Source organism: Castor canadensis, chromosome 11, assembly GCF_047511655.1.
Source record: "Castor canadensis chromosome 11, mCasCan1.hap1v2, whole genome shotgun sequence".
Taxonomy (NCBI): Eukaryota; Metazoa; Chordata; class Mammalia; order Rodentia; family Castoridae; genus Castor; species Castor canadensis.
In genome coordinates this window covers 112,320,062-112,336,142 of record NC_133396.1, presented here as the reverse complement: position 1 = coordinate 112,336,142, position 16,081 = coordinate 112,320,062, and the positions used below count along the sequence as shown (strand labels likewise).

General features: G+C 41.8%; 2 protein-coding genes across 4 annotated transcripts in view; both read right to left on the bottom strand.

Moving 5' to 3' along the window:
* Positions 1-1,302, bottom strand: part of Hhipl2 (HHIP like 2) — a 201,258-nt gene extending 199,956 nt beyond the window's left edge. For all 3 annotated transcript variants that reach the window (XM_074048268.1, XM_074048272.1, XM_074048274.1), the window contains exon 1: positions 1,166-1,302. The gene's annotated coding sequence lies outside the window, so the exon portion shown is untranslated. The remainder of the gene's footprint in view (positions 1-1,165) is intronic.
* LOC109681108 (guanine nucleotide exchange factor MSS4-like) lies at positions 1,158-11,017 on the bottom strand. Its single transcript, XM_020155674.2, has 2 exons — positions 10,370-11,017; positions 1,158-1,403 (listed from the first exon to the last, which is right to left on the bottom strand). The coding sequence occupies exons 1-2, from the start codon at positions 10,763-10,765 to the stop codon at positions 1,158-1,160; spliced, it is 642 nt and encodes a 213-aa protein (XP_020011263.2). The 5' UTR covers positions 10,766-11,017.
* Between the last annotated feature and the right edge of the window lie 5,064 nt (positions 11,018-16,081).

Sequence of the window (16,081 nt, the reverse complement as noted above, 5' to 3'; positions counted from 1 at the left end):
CTTAAAAATTTTTGGAGAGGAGAAGAGGAAACAACAGAAAACAGATGCAAAAGAAGGGACTTTAGATGGTAAGGTGACTATGTAGTCCTTATTTCAATTTCAGCTCTCCAGAGGAAGGTATAATGGTAGGATACCCGAAATCTAGCTATGAAGATTCCTTCTAAGATGGTAAGTAATTTCAGAAGAGAAATGAACTGACACACTCATGAACATCATATTGAAGACTTAAATTCTATAATATCAAATGATTAGAGCAAGCCCACAGCAACAGAAGTAGAGACATTTTGGTAGAAAAAAATGTATTCTGAATTGGTATAGAAATTCAAATTGAAACACAACTCTGAGGACCATGCCCAGTGTGTTCAGCAAATGCCTGTCCTGATGAGAGGCCCTATAAACTCAGCTATAAATTGGCAAAGCCTATCCCGTGCATATTCTATGCCCTCTGCTTTGACTCCAAGACAGCCTGGTAAACAGCTAGGGCTGTGTTCCCTGGGGTTGATAATCTGATTCTCAATAGATAAAGCATAAGTGAGGAGCCAATAAAGAGAACCCACATCAAGATTAGAATGGAAGAAGGGCACATTCATCTTCACAACAAAGCATCAATATCAACCCAGAGCAATGGCTCTCAAACACACTATCTGAGATGTGTCTAAAGCAAGGTGCTTCTGAATAGTGGTTTAAATACTGAATTTTGTAAATATTTTACTTTTAGAAGTAATTACTGTAGAATATTAGGTTAGTCATACAACAAAGTTACTCTCAAGAAAAAGGAGTTTCAACTATCAGCACACGAGCATCTTTTGTCACATGTCATCATGGGTAAAAAGTTGGATACTGCTCTTTTAGAGCAAGAAAAAGAGAGCCCTTAGTAACAGAGACCCTGGGCAGAATGCCAGTGATGAGGCTAGGTTTGTGAAGATACAACAAAACTGTCCCAAACTGGGGGAATGGAAGGCTAGGACATGTGATGCAAAGTGGACAAAGCAGGAAGCACCCAGGCTTGAAGGAAGCAGCACTGGCCGTTTATGTGTTCAGGGGCACATGTTGGGGCTCCAGGTTTGTAACAGTACAGAAAATATGGCAGCACAACAGTTATACCAGGTTCAATGCTACTTCTAGTTGTGGGTGGAGCTGAGTCCCCAGTCCCTCAATTACTCACGGGAAACTGGTTCCAAGGCCACATAGAAAGTGTTCTTGTCAGCTAGGCAGTGCCAACAAATGGGTCCAATTTCACAGTCTGCACAGACCAGAAATTTGATGTTGCCCACGTCCTTGGTGAAACCCACATTCTCAAAGGTGAACATGTTGTTAACCAGCCAGTGGTCCTGGAGAAGATTGTTGTCAGGGTTGCTGCCACCAGCCACAGCTGGCTTCTTTCTCATGGAGGGAAGGAAAAGCTGCAGTGGAAGAGAACAAAAGGAATGTAAAAGCTAAGTGGCCCACTCACCTGCTCACCACCATTCTACCTACACTTTACAATTCTCCACAGCAGATCTCTGGAATGGAGGAAAAAAAGCAGCCATCTCAGTAGGTTATAGAGTAGGATGCAGGGTGGCTCTTCTGGTGCCTGCACTGATTCTTAAGAGATATGGGCTGTCGCCAGTGGCTCACGCCTATAATCCTTGCTAATTTGGAGGCTGAGATCAAAAGGATTGAAGTTTGAGCCACCCTAGGCAAATAGTTTGTGAGACACCACCTCAACCAATAGCATGGCACAATGGAATGTGCTGTCATCCCAAGCTACAAGGGAGGCTGAGATCAGAAGGATCATAGCTCCAAGCCAGCCAGGAAAAAGTTGCTCACAACTTTTTTTTTTTCATTTTTCTTTTATTATACATATGTGTATACAAGGCTTGGTTCATTTCTAACCCCTGCCCCTACCCCCTCCCTTACCACCCACGCCGCCCCCTCCCTCTCCCCCCACTCAATACCCAGCAGAAACTATTTTGCCCTTATCTCTAATTTTGTTGTAGAGAGAGTATAAGCAATAATAAGAAGGAACAAGGGTTTTTGCTGGTTGAGATAAGGATAGCTATACAGGGCATTGACTCACATTGATTTCCTGTGCGTGGGTGTTACCTTCTAGGTTAATTCTTTTTGATCTAACCTTTTCTCTAGTACCTGGTCCCCTTTTCCTATTGGCCTCAGTTGCTTTAAGGTATCTGCTTTAGTTTCTCTGCATTAAGGGCAACAAATGCTAGCTAGTTTTTTAGGTGTCTTACCTATCCTCACCCCTCCCTTGTGTGCTCTCGCTTTTATCATGTGCTCAAAGTCCAATGCCCTTGTTGTGTTTGCCCTTGATCTAATGTCCACATATGAGGGAGAACATACGATTTTTGGTCTTTTGAGCCAGGCTAACCTCACTCAGAATGATGTTCTCCAATTCCATCCATTTACCAGCGAATGATAACATTTCGTTTTTCTTCATGGCTGCATAAAATTCCATTGTGTATAGATACCACATTTTCTTAATCCATTCGTCAGTGCTGGGGCATCTTGGCTGTTTCCATAACTTGGCTATTGTGAATAGTGCTGCAATAAACATGGATGTGCAGGTGCCTCTGGAGTAACAGTCTTTTGGGTATATCCCCAAGAGTGGTATTGCTGGATCAAATGGTAGATTGATGTCCAGCTTTTTAAGTAGCCTCCAAATTTTTTCCAGAGTGGTTGTACTAGTCTACATTCCCACCAACAGTGTAAGAGAGTTCCTTTTTCCCCGCATCCTCGCCAATACCTGTTGTTGGTGGTGTTGCTGATGATAGCTGTTCTAACAGGGGTGAGGTGGAATCTTAGTGTGGTTTTAATTTGCATTTCCTTTATTGCTAGAGATGGTGAGCATTTTTTCATGTGTTTTCTGGCCATTTGAATTTCTTCTTTTGAGAAAGTTCTGTTTAGTTCACCTGCCCATTTCTTTATTGGTTCATTAGTTTTGGGAGAATTTAGTTTTTTAAGTTCCCTGTATATTCTGGTTATCAGTCCTTTGTCTGATGTATAGTTGGCAAATATTTTCTCCCACTCTGTGGGGTTCTCTTCAGTTTAGAGACCATTTCTTTTGATGAACAGAAGCTTTTTAGTTTTATGAGGTCCCATTTATCTATGCTACCTCTTAGTTGCTGTGCTGCTGGGGTTTCATTGAGAAAGTTCTTACCTATACCTACTAACTCCAGAGTATTTCCTACTCTTTCTTGTATCAACTTAAGAGTTTGGGGTCTGATATTAAGATCCTTGATCCATTTTGAGTTAATCTTGGTATAAGGTGATATACATGGATCTAGTTTCAGTTTTTTGCAGACTGCTAACCAGTTTTCCCAGCAGTTTTTGTTGAAGAGGCTACTATTTCTCCATCGTATATTTTTAGCTCCTTTGTCAAAGATAAGTTGCTTATAGTTGTGTGGCTTTACATCTGGGTCCTCTATTCTGTTCGACTGGTCTTCATGTCTGTTTTTGTGCCAGTACCATGCTTTGTAATATAGTTTGAAGTCAGGTATTGTGATACCTCCTGCATTGTTCTTTTGACTGAGTATTGCCTTGGCTATTCGACTCACAACTTTTGAGTTGCTTTCACCATCTCGATGAGGGGAAAAACTGGGCATGGTAGTGCATGCCTGTTTCCTCAGCAATGACAGGAAGCCTTAAAAACAGGAAGACTGTGGCCCAGGCCAGCCTAGGTAAAAGTGAGATCCTATCTCCGAAAGCAAAAAGGGCTGGCTCAAGCAGTCTGTCTAAAAAGTAAGGATAAAGCTCTGAGTTCAAACCCCAGTAATTTCTTTTTTTAAGAGATGTAAGAGGCACTTCAGTTGATGGATTCCCTGCTCTCTTACCATGGACTGCAGGTCTGAGACATCCTAGTCTGCCTGTGCTGCAGCCACACTGCCTCAACCGTATGCGTCTGCTCTGCCCTCAGATACCTCCTTGGTATTCAGCTCAAATGTGAGACCTTCTCAGTAAGTCTTCATTAACCAAACAATCTCAATTAGCTGTCCACACTGCCCACTAGATTAAAAAAAAAAACCTTAACTGAAATGTAACTGATACTTAAACCACACATATTTAAAGTGTACAGGCATATGTATATATGCTGCTGAACCATGACCATAATCAAGACTGGCATGGTGATTCACACTGTAATCCAGCTACCCAGGAGGCTGAGGATCACAAGTTCAAAGCCAGCCTGGGCTACTTAATGAGACCCTGTCTCAGAAAAAGGATGAACAGGGTGGGGCTTAGCTCAGTGGTGGAGTAGTTGCCTACCATGCACCAGGCCCTAGGTTCAATGCCCAGTACTGAACACACACAAAAAAAAGATGCAACTTTTGCTATTTCTCTTGGGATACTTGAGCTGGGGGCCTTCAGCTACTATGTTACAAGTTGGCTACTCTGAGGGTGCTATGCAGGAAGGCCATGTGGAGAGAGAGATCCATGGGAACAGAGAGATGCTCCCTAACTCTGGTCCAGTGCTTGAATCATCCCAGCCCACAGGCAAATGTGAAAGAAAAGCTTTTGAGATCACACTTCTGACCATGAAAGACCTCAAAGGAGAACTGTTCGTACTCTTAAAATGCCTGAGCAAATAAACGCTGTTTCAAGTCACTGTTTCGGGATGCCTTTGTCAAATTCCAATTAGGTTATTAGTTAGTTTTATCACAGATGTTCCCAAATACCTGACAGAAATGACTTGACGGAGGAAAGACTTATTTTGCTCAGTTTCAGAGTTTTCAATCCATTATGGCAGATAGGAATCAGAGAGGAACAATTGCAAGAAGAGACCAGGGCAAGACAGAGCCCCGAGGAAACACCCTCAGTGACCTACTTCCTCCAAACAGGCCCCACCTCCCACAGTTTCAACAGTTTATTAACTTAGGAGTCCATCAATGGATTTAACCAATTGTTAGGTCAGAACCGTCATGATCTAGTCTTCTCTGGAAAGGTCCTCACTGACACACACAGAGCTTGGCTTTACTAATATCCTAGGTGTCTCTTAATCCAACAAAGGTGACAATCAAAATTGACCATCACAGCAAAATAGATAACTGGAACAATACTTTACATAACTGAGATGCATGGCCTCCATTTTGATTGATTTTTTTATTGTGGCAAAATATACATAAAATTTAAAATTTATCATTTTGACTACTTTTAAGCATTTAGTTTAGTAGCATTTAGTGACATGTTGTGCTACCATTATCATCACCCATCTCCAGAACTTTTCATCTTCTCACACTAAAACTCTGTACCCATCAAACTGTAACTCCTGTGCCCCAGACCCCTTTTCCCCTTCTCTGGGCTGTAAAATGGCAACTGCCATTCTACTTTCTATTTCTATAAATTTGACTACTCTAAGTACCTCATATAAGTGGAATCGTGCAGCATTTGTTCTTCTGTGACTGGCTTGTTTCATTTCCTGTCCTGATTTTTCCAAATGAAAGTTTTAATAGATAACTGTTGGTTCATATGTAGTCATGAGAAATGTCACAGAAATTCTATGTACCTTTTTACCCAGTTTCCCCCAAAGGTAAAATTTTGCAAAAGTGTAGTATAGCGCCACAACCAGGACACAACACTGCCTCAATCCATAGATCTTATTCAGATCTCCCAGCTAACTTGTGCTCATTTGTGCCTGTGTTTAGTTCTATATAATTTTGTCATATGTAAGTTTGTATATCTGCCAAAATAGTGAATGGTTCTTTCCCCACAAGGACCCTTCATGTTGTCCTCTTATAATCACATTCATGCCCTCCCCTCCTCATTCCTAGCCCCTTGTAACCACGAAACTTTTGCCATTTCAAAAAACATTATATAGACAGTGGGCACACTGTTGCATAACTATAATCCCAGCTACTTGGAAAGCCAAAATAAGGTTGCAAATTTGAGAATAGGTTGGGCTACACAGAGTCCCATCTCAAAAACAAAAACAAGAAAGGCTGGGCACAGTGACTTATGTCTGCAATTCCAGCATTCAGGAGGCTGAGGTAGGAGGACCAAGAATTCAAAGGCAGCCTGGGTTATACAGAAAGAGAATGTTATATAAATGGAATACAGCAGCATGTGGTCTTTTGGGAGTGGCTTTTTTTACTCAGCGTAATTCCCTTGAGATTCATCCAAGTTGTATGAATCAAGTTTTTTTCATTTTTATTGCTGAGTAGTACTCCATATTATGAAAGTACCAGTTTGTTTAATCATTCATCTACTGAAGGACACCTGGATTGTTTCTTGTTTGTGGCTAAAATGAATAAAATTCTCACACACGCTCCTGTACAGGTTTTGGTGTGAATGTAAGTTAATTTCTCTGTGGAAAAGACCCCAAAGTACCAGTCCTTTGTTAAGTGCACACTTCGTTGTATAAGAAATGACCTGGTCCTCTGCTCCCATATTCTTATGCAACCCTTTTCTATACCTTCCCTTCCACAGGCTAATTTCCTACTGCCCCCCAAAGGCAAAAAAACGTCACCTCCCTTCTCCTACATTTTCAGACTCTGAGGAGTATCCTTTTTCTTTGCACAGAAATGAGGCTCTTGCTGAGGACACCACCACAGCCTCCTCAGTGGCTCCTGCCCTTCTCTGTCAATCCACCTCCTTCAGAGAAATGAGCTCCCAAATCATTACCCCCACCTCCTCCTTTCTCCTTTAAGAATTCTGCCACCTGGCGATGCTTCATGGTCCTTGGTTCTCAGAGGGAGCTCTGGACACTCCTCCTAGCCCTGACAGATTCAGAGGCACCTGGCCCCATCTTCTTTTTGGTCCCATATCCTTTCCCAGTCAGGAGAGTCTACCCCTACGGTGAAAATTCATCCTGATGGCTCCCTTGCCTCCTCCATTCCCATCACCTCTTCTCCACCTCAGCCTCAATTCTTATTGTGCTTTATGTCTGACCAAGTAGGACTTCTCAATTCCTCAAACATACCATGCCTTCTCTCTCAACCAGGAAGCATCGCACTGCTGTTCACCATGCCTGTCAAGTCTAATTATAATCCCATCCACCAGAAACCCTAGGTAAGATTGTGAGAGGTTCCCTAATCTACAAATCCAACCCGCAATGCTCCACTATCCAAAACCTTTTGAGCACTGACATGACACTGTGGGTGCTGATTTTACCTCATGTGACAACCTGCAGGCAAAATGCAGGCACACCAAAAATACTGCATAAAATTATCTTCAGACTGTGGAAAGGTATATATGAAACAAAAGCATTTTATGTTTAGATTTGGGTCTTATCCCCACATATCTCATTATGAAGAAATTTGAAATCTAAAATACTTTTAGTCCTAAACACTGGGGGTTTTGTTACTGTTTTGTTTTTTGGTTTGGGAGGGGAGGGAGTGTGGTGGTACTGGGAGTTAAACTAAGGGCCTTGTGTTGGCCAGGCAGGTCTTCTACCACTTGAGTCCCTCCATTAGCCCTTTTTGTATTGGTTATTTTTGAGATAGGGCGTGAGCTGGCCTGGACCACAGTCTTCCTATTTGTGCTTCCCTGCATAGCTGGAATAACATCTTAGCTGGGATGACAGATGTGAGCCACTGTACCCAGTCATTGGTTGAAATGGGATCTCCTGAACTTTTTGCCTAGGCTGGCCTTGAATGACGATCCTCCCAATCTCTTACCTCCCCCGTAGCTAGGATTACAGTAGAGTAGTAGTGCCAGCAAAGCATACTGATCCACTGTGTCCATACTAACCCATTATTTATACTGGATGAATACCTTTTATTCATTAATCTATTTAAATCTGTATATTTCCTAAATTCTCACATATGTGTATGCAGTCTAGGTACAGGAGATATAGACAGGGAAAAAACACAGGATCTCATGGTCTAGTGGTGTAAGCAACAGTACAAATAATTTAATGAGGTCAACTGAGATGATAGGTGTGATAGTGCACTGCTGTGCACCATGGTGTCTCCACCTGACATTTGGAGCTAAGAACTCTGCTGTAAGCCTGGTCTGGGCATGGTAGGATGATACACAGCAGGCCTGGCTTCTGCATGCCGATGCCATTAACGCCCCTCACTGATTGGGACAATTAAAAAGGTCTCCAGAATTTGCCCTTCAGGGGATAAAATTGCCCCAGTTCAGAAACACACTGCTTTAGACTAAAGAACTATGGACTGTAAAATACATCTCTGGGCCCTAGATCACCACAGTGGTGGAAATGGCTGAGTCTGGTTCTGAAATTCATCCCATCTGGAAAGTATACTAGCTTATTTTCCTGGGTGGAGTGAGAATCTTATGGGCTACCCAGGATTCCTCACACACTGTGTTTCTCCAGGTTTATTTAGTGGCCAGAAACACCTCTTTAACATCTGGAGATGAGTACTATAGTCCTTCTGTAATTGACCTATGTGGTTCTCTGAAGCACTTCAGGGTTATGACTTAAAAGAGAGTTTGGTGCCCTTCACATTGCAAATCATTTGTTCTCTATAAGGACAGGGACTTTTATTTTTCCTTCCTTTAAAAAACATGACACATAGCAGGGGAAGGGAGTAATAACTACTGAGAATGTTCCATGAGATTTTTCTAAACTTCCTGCTCACATCATGTCCTAGAAATTACGTTTTTCTGGAAGTAGTACTTCCGGAAAGAAAGGAGAAAAATTAGGACTCACATTAAGGGAGAACTGGGTTGAATCAGAGTTGAACTGGTAGAGTCCAGGTAGACAGGATTCTCCCAACAGTCCTTTTCAAAACAACAGTACATTTCCAGAAACATTGAAGCCATGGTAAAACAAAACCAAAACCAAAAAAAAATAGACAAAGAAAATGTTTTTGTCTTAAAAAGGTGGGGGGGGGGGAGGGATTAAAACACATAAAAAACAATTCCCAGGCTCCTTTCTAGAATAGTAGTCACTCTGTTCAGAAACATAAAAATGATACGTAGCACATATAATTTAATATGCTCAGTTTGGGCAACATCAATTCAAAATAAAATATATAAAAAATTTAAGAATTTAACATAAATTCCTTTAAGGAACCTCTTAGTATCTGTCCATTTATAAAAGTAGACAACTGTGCCATGGGGCAGGAGTAGGAGAACTGGTCTACTATATATACACTATAAACGAGGTACAGTGCTAAATGTTTTCATACGAATTCTTCCCTATCTCTTCATTTTTTCAGAATGAGCAACCTCAAGTTTGTAGAGGTTAAATAACCCTTCCAGTGCAAATGAATGGTGAGATCAGGACTCAATTCCATGTATGTGTTCACTGCCATCAACTTGGTAAAATACACTGTGACTTGTGACGCAGAGGCAGGAAGATCGTGAGTTTGTGGTCAGTCTGCACTCCATGGAGAAACACTCCCTCAAAAAAGCAAAAATAGAAACACCTAGGAGAAATGAATTTCCAAGCCTTGCAAATTTTACAAACAGACCAAGGAACACACCAATTCTTTGATACTTCTTTTCCTTCTTTTATGAAAAGGAATGTGCTTCTGGAGAACAAGTGCTTCTTACTCCTACATTGGACATTACACTTCACCATCTGTTCATCCACACGAAATAACAAAACGATCTGCATATTTTGGAAATCATTTAAAGTGACAAGCTTAAGTCAGATTGCACTTTCCTACAGGTATGTTACACTTGAATAAAAACTTTACCAAAATGAAAACTTTTTTCAACTCTCACTTGTGCTGATGGTGGCAGGATGTCCTAACCTTGGTTGGGGATGTAGCTCAGTGGTTTAGTGTATGCCTAGAATGCACGAGCCCCTGGGTTCGATCCCCAGTCCTAAACTGAAGAAAAAAATATATCTTCTTTCGAGATGTACTTCCAGAGCTTCTGATATCTGTTCATCCTATTTGAATTATGATTTGTCTTGAAATCTAGCTTGCAGTGCACCAGGAAAAATGTGCACCAGGAGTTACTCTCGCGTCTCCACCAAAGTTGTCTCTGGAGCTCCTTTGTGGGCAGAATGTCAGCAATGAGGTTGCGGGGCGGGTGCCCCGGGGACACAGCGGCGCCTGAAAGATGCACCTGTGGGGCCTGGCAGGTTGGCCAAAAGTCAAGGCAGCTCGGGAGGGGGGCTCCCCTCTCAGGAGCACGCGTCCAAGCCCCAGGGCGCGCAGGGGTGCACTGCCCGCGCTCGCGGGACCTGGGGAAAGGCCAGGGAACCGTCCCTGGCGAGCCACCGTCACGTGCAAGGCCACGGGAGAACCTCCTCCACAGAAAATGATGCAATGTCCGGGGACAGTATCTCGCCCAATTCCCGGGCCCACAGGGGCGGAGCCTCACCGAGCAGAGGCCGAGGGGCGGGGCCTCACGCTAGAAGGGCGGAGCTTAGGGGAATGCGCGGAAAGTGGCGAGGTCTTCTGCAACGGTTTCGGCGGCTCGGCGAGGGTAAGCGTGTGAGACCTCTAATCAGCCTCCCTACCTGTCGGCGGGAAAAGAGGGCGGTCCCTGGCTGCAGCACCCGAGAGCCGCAACGCTGGCACAGCACCGCCTTCCGGTTCCGACCCTCGGCTGACGTTAGCTTGTTCAGCTCCTCCACTAGTTCCATCTCCGAAGAGGAACCGCAGCCTCCTCGGCCACGACCGCGCACGCGTGGTCTCTGCTTGCTGCGCTCTTGACTGCGCAGGCGCAGCTCGGCAGGGGCGGGGCTTGAGCGCACGTCTGCCCGCTTCTGTGCAAGCGCTGTTTCCCCACTCTGCCTCCCAGGACTCTGCTGCGCCAGCGCACTGATTCGTTGCCTTACTTGAGTTGCTGGGTGTCGGTTTGGCTTTGTGACAGGGACACTTCCTGGGCCCAGTGACAAATCCTTCCTCTGCATATCCACCTGGTCACAGGGCTTCCCTTGATACTAAGACCAAGACGAATCAAGTCACTAAGGATGACCTTACCCTTTAGTTTTCTGAGATTTCAGTTGTCTCGTGAATGGATGGGAACACTTTTGAGGTAGTGTGGAGGGAATCCAGCAAGACCTAGCCACACTGGCTTCCTCTAAAGGAAGCAACTTAGAACGGTGCATACTTTTTTGGTGTTGGAAAAAGATGCATGGAAGCTTTAATTCCGAGTCTCTGTTCTAATCGCAGGGACCATTCATCTTTTAGACACTTGTTAAATCACCAGTTTTGTTATAGGGTTTGCACTCTTATTATCCCCAGTGCACAATGTGGAAGACAAAGATCAGAGGTTACTTTCCAAGGTCTGTAGGTCCAGACGTAGCTCTACACTAAAGCCATTGCTCTTATTACATCGTATTCTGTCATTCCATATAATTAGTCTTTAATTATATGGGCAGTGGGAACAGAATCAATGGGAACTAAATCACCTGTCTAATCTACCCAACATCCCCTACACATTTTTTGCTCTATCTTCATTCTTTCATTAGTTCCACGTTTAGTGAGTAATAATACGCCAGACATTATGCTACACCCTGATGATACAATGACAGGCACTTTGTATATGAGAATATACATATATATTTGTATATGAGAATATAGCCAGACATTATGCTACACCCTGATGATACAATGACAGGCACTTTGTATATGAGAATATAGCCTAAATGGACTCAATGGCATGTGGTAAAAACAACACATAAAGTACTGGAAGTAATTCTGTCTGGGGATTTTAAAGGTGTTATCTAGGTAACATTTTTTTGGTCGTACTGGTATTTGAACTCAGGGCATCCAGCGTGCTAGGCAGGCACTCTTACTGCTTGAGCCACGCCTCTGGCCCCCAAGTAACATTTTAATTAGGCATTAAGGGAGACTAGGATTGTCAGGAAAACAAGGTTTCAGACAAAGGGAACTGTTTAATACATGAACCAGGGTGAGATCAAATGTAAGAATGGTTAGCATACCAGTGACTGCTACACATTATGCCTGGGGAAAGAGGAAGTAGGAGTAAAATCAGAAAGGCAGACTGGGCACTGATCACCATGGGTCTAATGCATGCTAAGGAAATCATATATGATCATTACAGGACTACCATACAGCAGATTATCAGCAAACATTGAACAGTTATTTCTGTCCTCAAATTCCATAAATTCCCATTGCCCATAAGATTTGAATTCCTTAGTATGGCATTAGACCCATGGTGATCAGTGCCCAGTCTGCCTTTCTGATTTTACTCAACTTTGTAGATCAGTGCAACTCAGGGTAAGAAAAATGGAATTCCAGAGCAAAGGGAACGTGAATCCTTGTTTACATTATCACATAGGAGCCTTGAATGGTAGCTCAGAAATGGTGATGGCAGAAGTGCTGGAAACAAAAGTCAGTTGTCCTTGATTTTTCTGTCCTGGAATGAATAAATTCACTCTAAAGACAAGTGAGGAAAACTTACAGCAGGAAGATGACTAAATGTACCAAACATAGCAGTAAAAACACCCCTTATCAGAAGTGTGCCCTTAAAAAGAATGGGGAAGTCATCAGATAGTTGGACTACTAAGCTGCTGCTACACCGATCTCATTCCCAAAAACTAGTGTGGGAGTGGATAATGTAGTAGTATTTGATTCAGCAAAGAAAGATGGTTTTCACCCATGCAAGACAAACACTGCCATGGTTACATGAGCCCTGGCAGGGGCAATGGTAAAATCACAGTACTTTTAGTTTATCCCCAGGTCTATTGTATATTGAACTTCCACATTTGTGCCTTCTCATCTCATCCCAACATTTCCTCTCTCTGTTATTCTGACAGTCTTCAGGTGCCAACATGTTAGTATTCTACTTAAAAAGACCTCAGGAAAATAATATCCTTTGAATACATCCTTCTCAGTCTTCCAGGTTATACTTCAGTGGTATTCTAGGTTTGTTAACATTCCATCAAACTCAATTCACATCACTTATCCTAATCTCAGTTCTGATGTACCAACCCTGTCACCCTAAGGGAACACTGCATGAACCTTGGCTCCCAAAATTTTGATAGGGTTCTCCCTTTTGTTTCCTTCCAGAATGAAACTGTGGGATCTCTAGATACCTGTAGGTAATATATTTGTTCCTGGGGGGAACAAATAGCACTTAAAACTCCGGTTTCAGTACTATGCACCAGTTTATGCAGTATTTTCTCACCTGTCATTTGGTCAACACAAATTTCTTAGGTAAGCAAGGCAGACATTACCAGTGTGTAGAACAAGTGAATAGAATTAAGGAGGTTCAGTGAAATACTCAAGAATCCTACGTTAGGTAAATGGGAAATGGCAATTAAAACTCAGGTGTTCTGAATTATAGCTCAGTTCATTCTCATTCCTTCATGATAAATCCATAAAGAACAAAAGTACAGAACTTTTACTTGTTCTTCATTTAAAAAAAAATATGTCAAGATGCAGACAGCATACTGAAGAGCACGCTGACTGAAAATTCAGTTATACTGATTTTGGTATAGGCAGGATGGGAATTGTAAACAAACAACTGGTGGTGGTACCATTGTGGAGCTGATGACATGGAAATAAAGACCTGCCTCTAGTCACTCAGTTCAAGGCTACCTTCATATCTATGAAGACAACACAGTCTGTGCTCCTTATTTTTTGTAAGGCTGAGTAAGAATAGACTTTTATTTGGTGGCTAAGTTTTTTTAAATGATTGTTTCTTTTAAGAGCATGTATCTTGGAAAGAGGAATAGTCTGTATTCATTTTAAAAATTATTCAAAAGCTGTTAAGTCATATCATTTGTAAATTGTGTTTATCAAGTCTAGCTTATTTCCTTTTGGAATATTTAAAATATAAACATTCTAAGTCAATCCAACAGGAAAAGTCCTTGTTCTATAAATATAATTAACTGGCTCCAAAGTGTGTACCTACTCTTTTATTAAAGAATGGTATGGCTAGGCATGGTGGGTGTTACATACTTGTAATCCCAGCTACTCAGAAGGCATGGGTAGGAGGATCATAATCCAAGACTAGCCCCTGGCAAAAACAGAAGACCCTATCTAAAAAAAAAAAAAAAAAAGATAACTAAAGAAAACAAGGCTAGGGGGTGGAGGGTGAGGGTCAAGGGGTAGAGTGCCTTGCCTAATGAGTGCAAGGCCCCAGTAATACCCCCCCACACACCAAACATGAATGGTATGTTTGAGAAAAACCATACACCAGGACCCATTCTAAGCACTTAATATCTGCCTTTCTCAGATCACCCTGTCTTACAGAATAAAGGTGAGGCTGCATTAGATGTGGTGTTTTGGCCATGCTGGATTTGAAGTCAGTCTTTTCTGACTCCATGGAAGTTTATCTTTTTGAGGAGGCTGTGGTAACAGCATTACTGAGATGAGATATAATGCACATATCATACAATTCATCCAATAAGGAGTTAACATCCAAAATAAGAGGAACTCAGACAACTGAATACCAAAAATACAAATAACCTGATTTGAAGATGGGAAAAACTAGATATTCTTCAAAGGAAGAAATTCAAATGGCTAAAAGGTGTATGAAAAGTTGCTCAACATCTTGCCATCACAGAAATGAAAATCGAAACCATAGGTAATCGCACCTCATTTCTGGTGAGTGGCTGTTATCAAAAGGACAAAACAAGTGTTGGTGTGATGTGGGGAAAAAAGAAACCCTTGTATACTTCTGATGGAAAAGTAAATGGGCATGCCCATTACTAAAAATAGCATGTGGGTTCTTCAAAAAATTAAAAACAGAGCTGGGCACTGGTGGCTCATGCCTGTAATCCTAGCTACTTCAGACTAGATAAAGAGTTTGTGAGACTCCATCTCCAAAATAACCAGAGCAAATGGGCTAGAGGTGTGGCTCAAGTGGGAGAGTGCCTGCTTTGCAAGCATGAGTCTCTTGAGTTCAAACCCCAGTCCCACCCCTCAAAAAATCTGAGTATATATTCAAAGGAATTGAAATCAGGACAAATGATACTGCATTCCTATGTTCACTACAGCATTATTCACAAAAGTCAAAGTAAGGAAACAACCTAAATGTTCCTGAGTAGATTAATGGATAAAGATAAAAATGAGATCTATGTATATTATTCAGCCATAAGAAATAAGGTAATGCCAGCATTTGCACCAACATAGATGAAAGTGGAGGACATGATGCTGACAAAGTAAGAAACAGAAAGAAAATGCTGCACGATCTTGTATGTAGAATCTAAGAGCTAAACTCATAGAAGCAGAAACTAGAATGGTGGCTGCTAGGGGCTGGAGAAAGGGATGTTAACCAAATTGTACAAAGTTTTACTTATACAAGATGAATAATTTCTGAAGACCCAATGATAGTTTAATAGTGTATTGCACACTTGCAATTTGCTAAAAAGATAGATCTTAAATCTTCTCACACAAAATGGTAACTGCAGAGGTAATAAATATATTAATCAGCTTGATTGTGGTGATTATTTCACAATGTATATATATCAAAACATCAAGCTGCATATTATATATATCTTTTTTTTCAGATTTTTAAGCAAGAAGACTTAAAACTCTTAGTTCCTGTTATTTAAAGTGTGGTGACATAATTGTGATGGATAGTTACTTAGCAGTTAACATTTATTCATCATTAATTATCCTAAGGCATTATACTTCTTTTATTCTACATAGCAATCCAAAGAGAAGAAAACCAGAGTGAGCGTTTAGTAACTTGCCCAAGTCACAGAACTACCAAATGAAAATCTCAGGATCAAAATTCAGCAGTCTCCCAAGGCCCTACAGTGGCATAAACTTGCCAAGACATTACTTTCTAAGCTAGAAATTCTTTTAAGTGGTGGAGATACTTAAGTAAAGATAACACATTAGTGAGAGAGACAGAGGTAGAAAAATAATTAAACACTATGGTTGTTTGGTAAGTGACTATACAGGGACCCCTGAAGACACACAACAGGGAGACTACCAAAAACCTGGGAGAGGGAGGACAAGATGTTCTTGTGCCAACGGCCTTTGGTTATGAATCTCCTCTGTTTTTTCCTGCTACCTAGGTGAGTGCTCAGCATGTGGTAAGAACTCACAGACAAAAGGCAATCTAGGTAATACCTGAATGTGATCTTCAGAACCACAAGATTGGGTTGGGAGACTGGGGCCAACATCTACCAGCTGTGATCTCAGCTAGTTACTTTATCTCTGAGGACCTCACTAACCTTCTTGGCAAGACAGGGTAATTCACAGAAACACTGTGGTGATATAAAATGAAAGCCCAAAGTGCTTGA

Excerpts from the sequence above, each read along its gene's own strand:
- LOC109681108 (XM_020155674.2), bottom strand. The coding sequence starts at position 10,765 with ATGCAGAGGAAGGATTTGTCACTGGGCCCAGGAAGTGTCCCTGTCACA. Across the intron at positions 1,404-10,369 it reads CCCTCTTTTCCCGCCGACAG|CTTTTCCTTCCCTCCATGAG; the intron begins GTAGGGAGGCTG and ends CTTCCACTGCAG.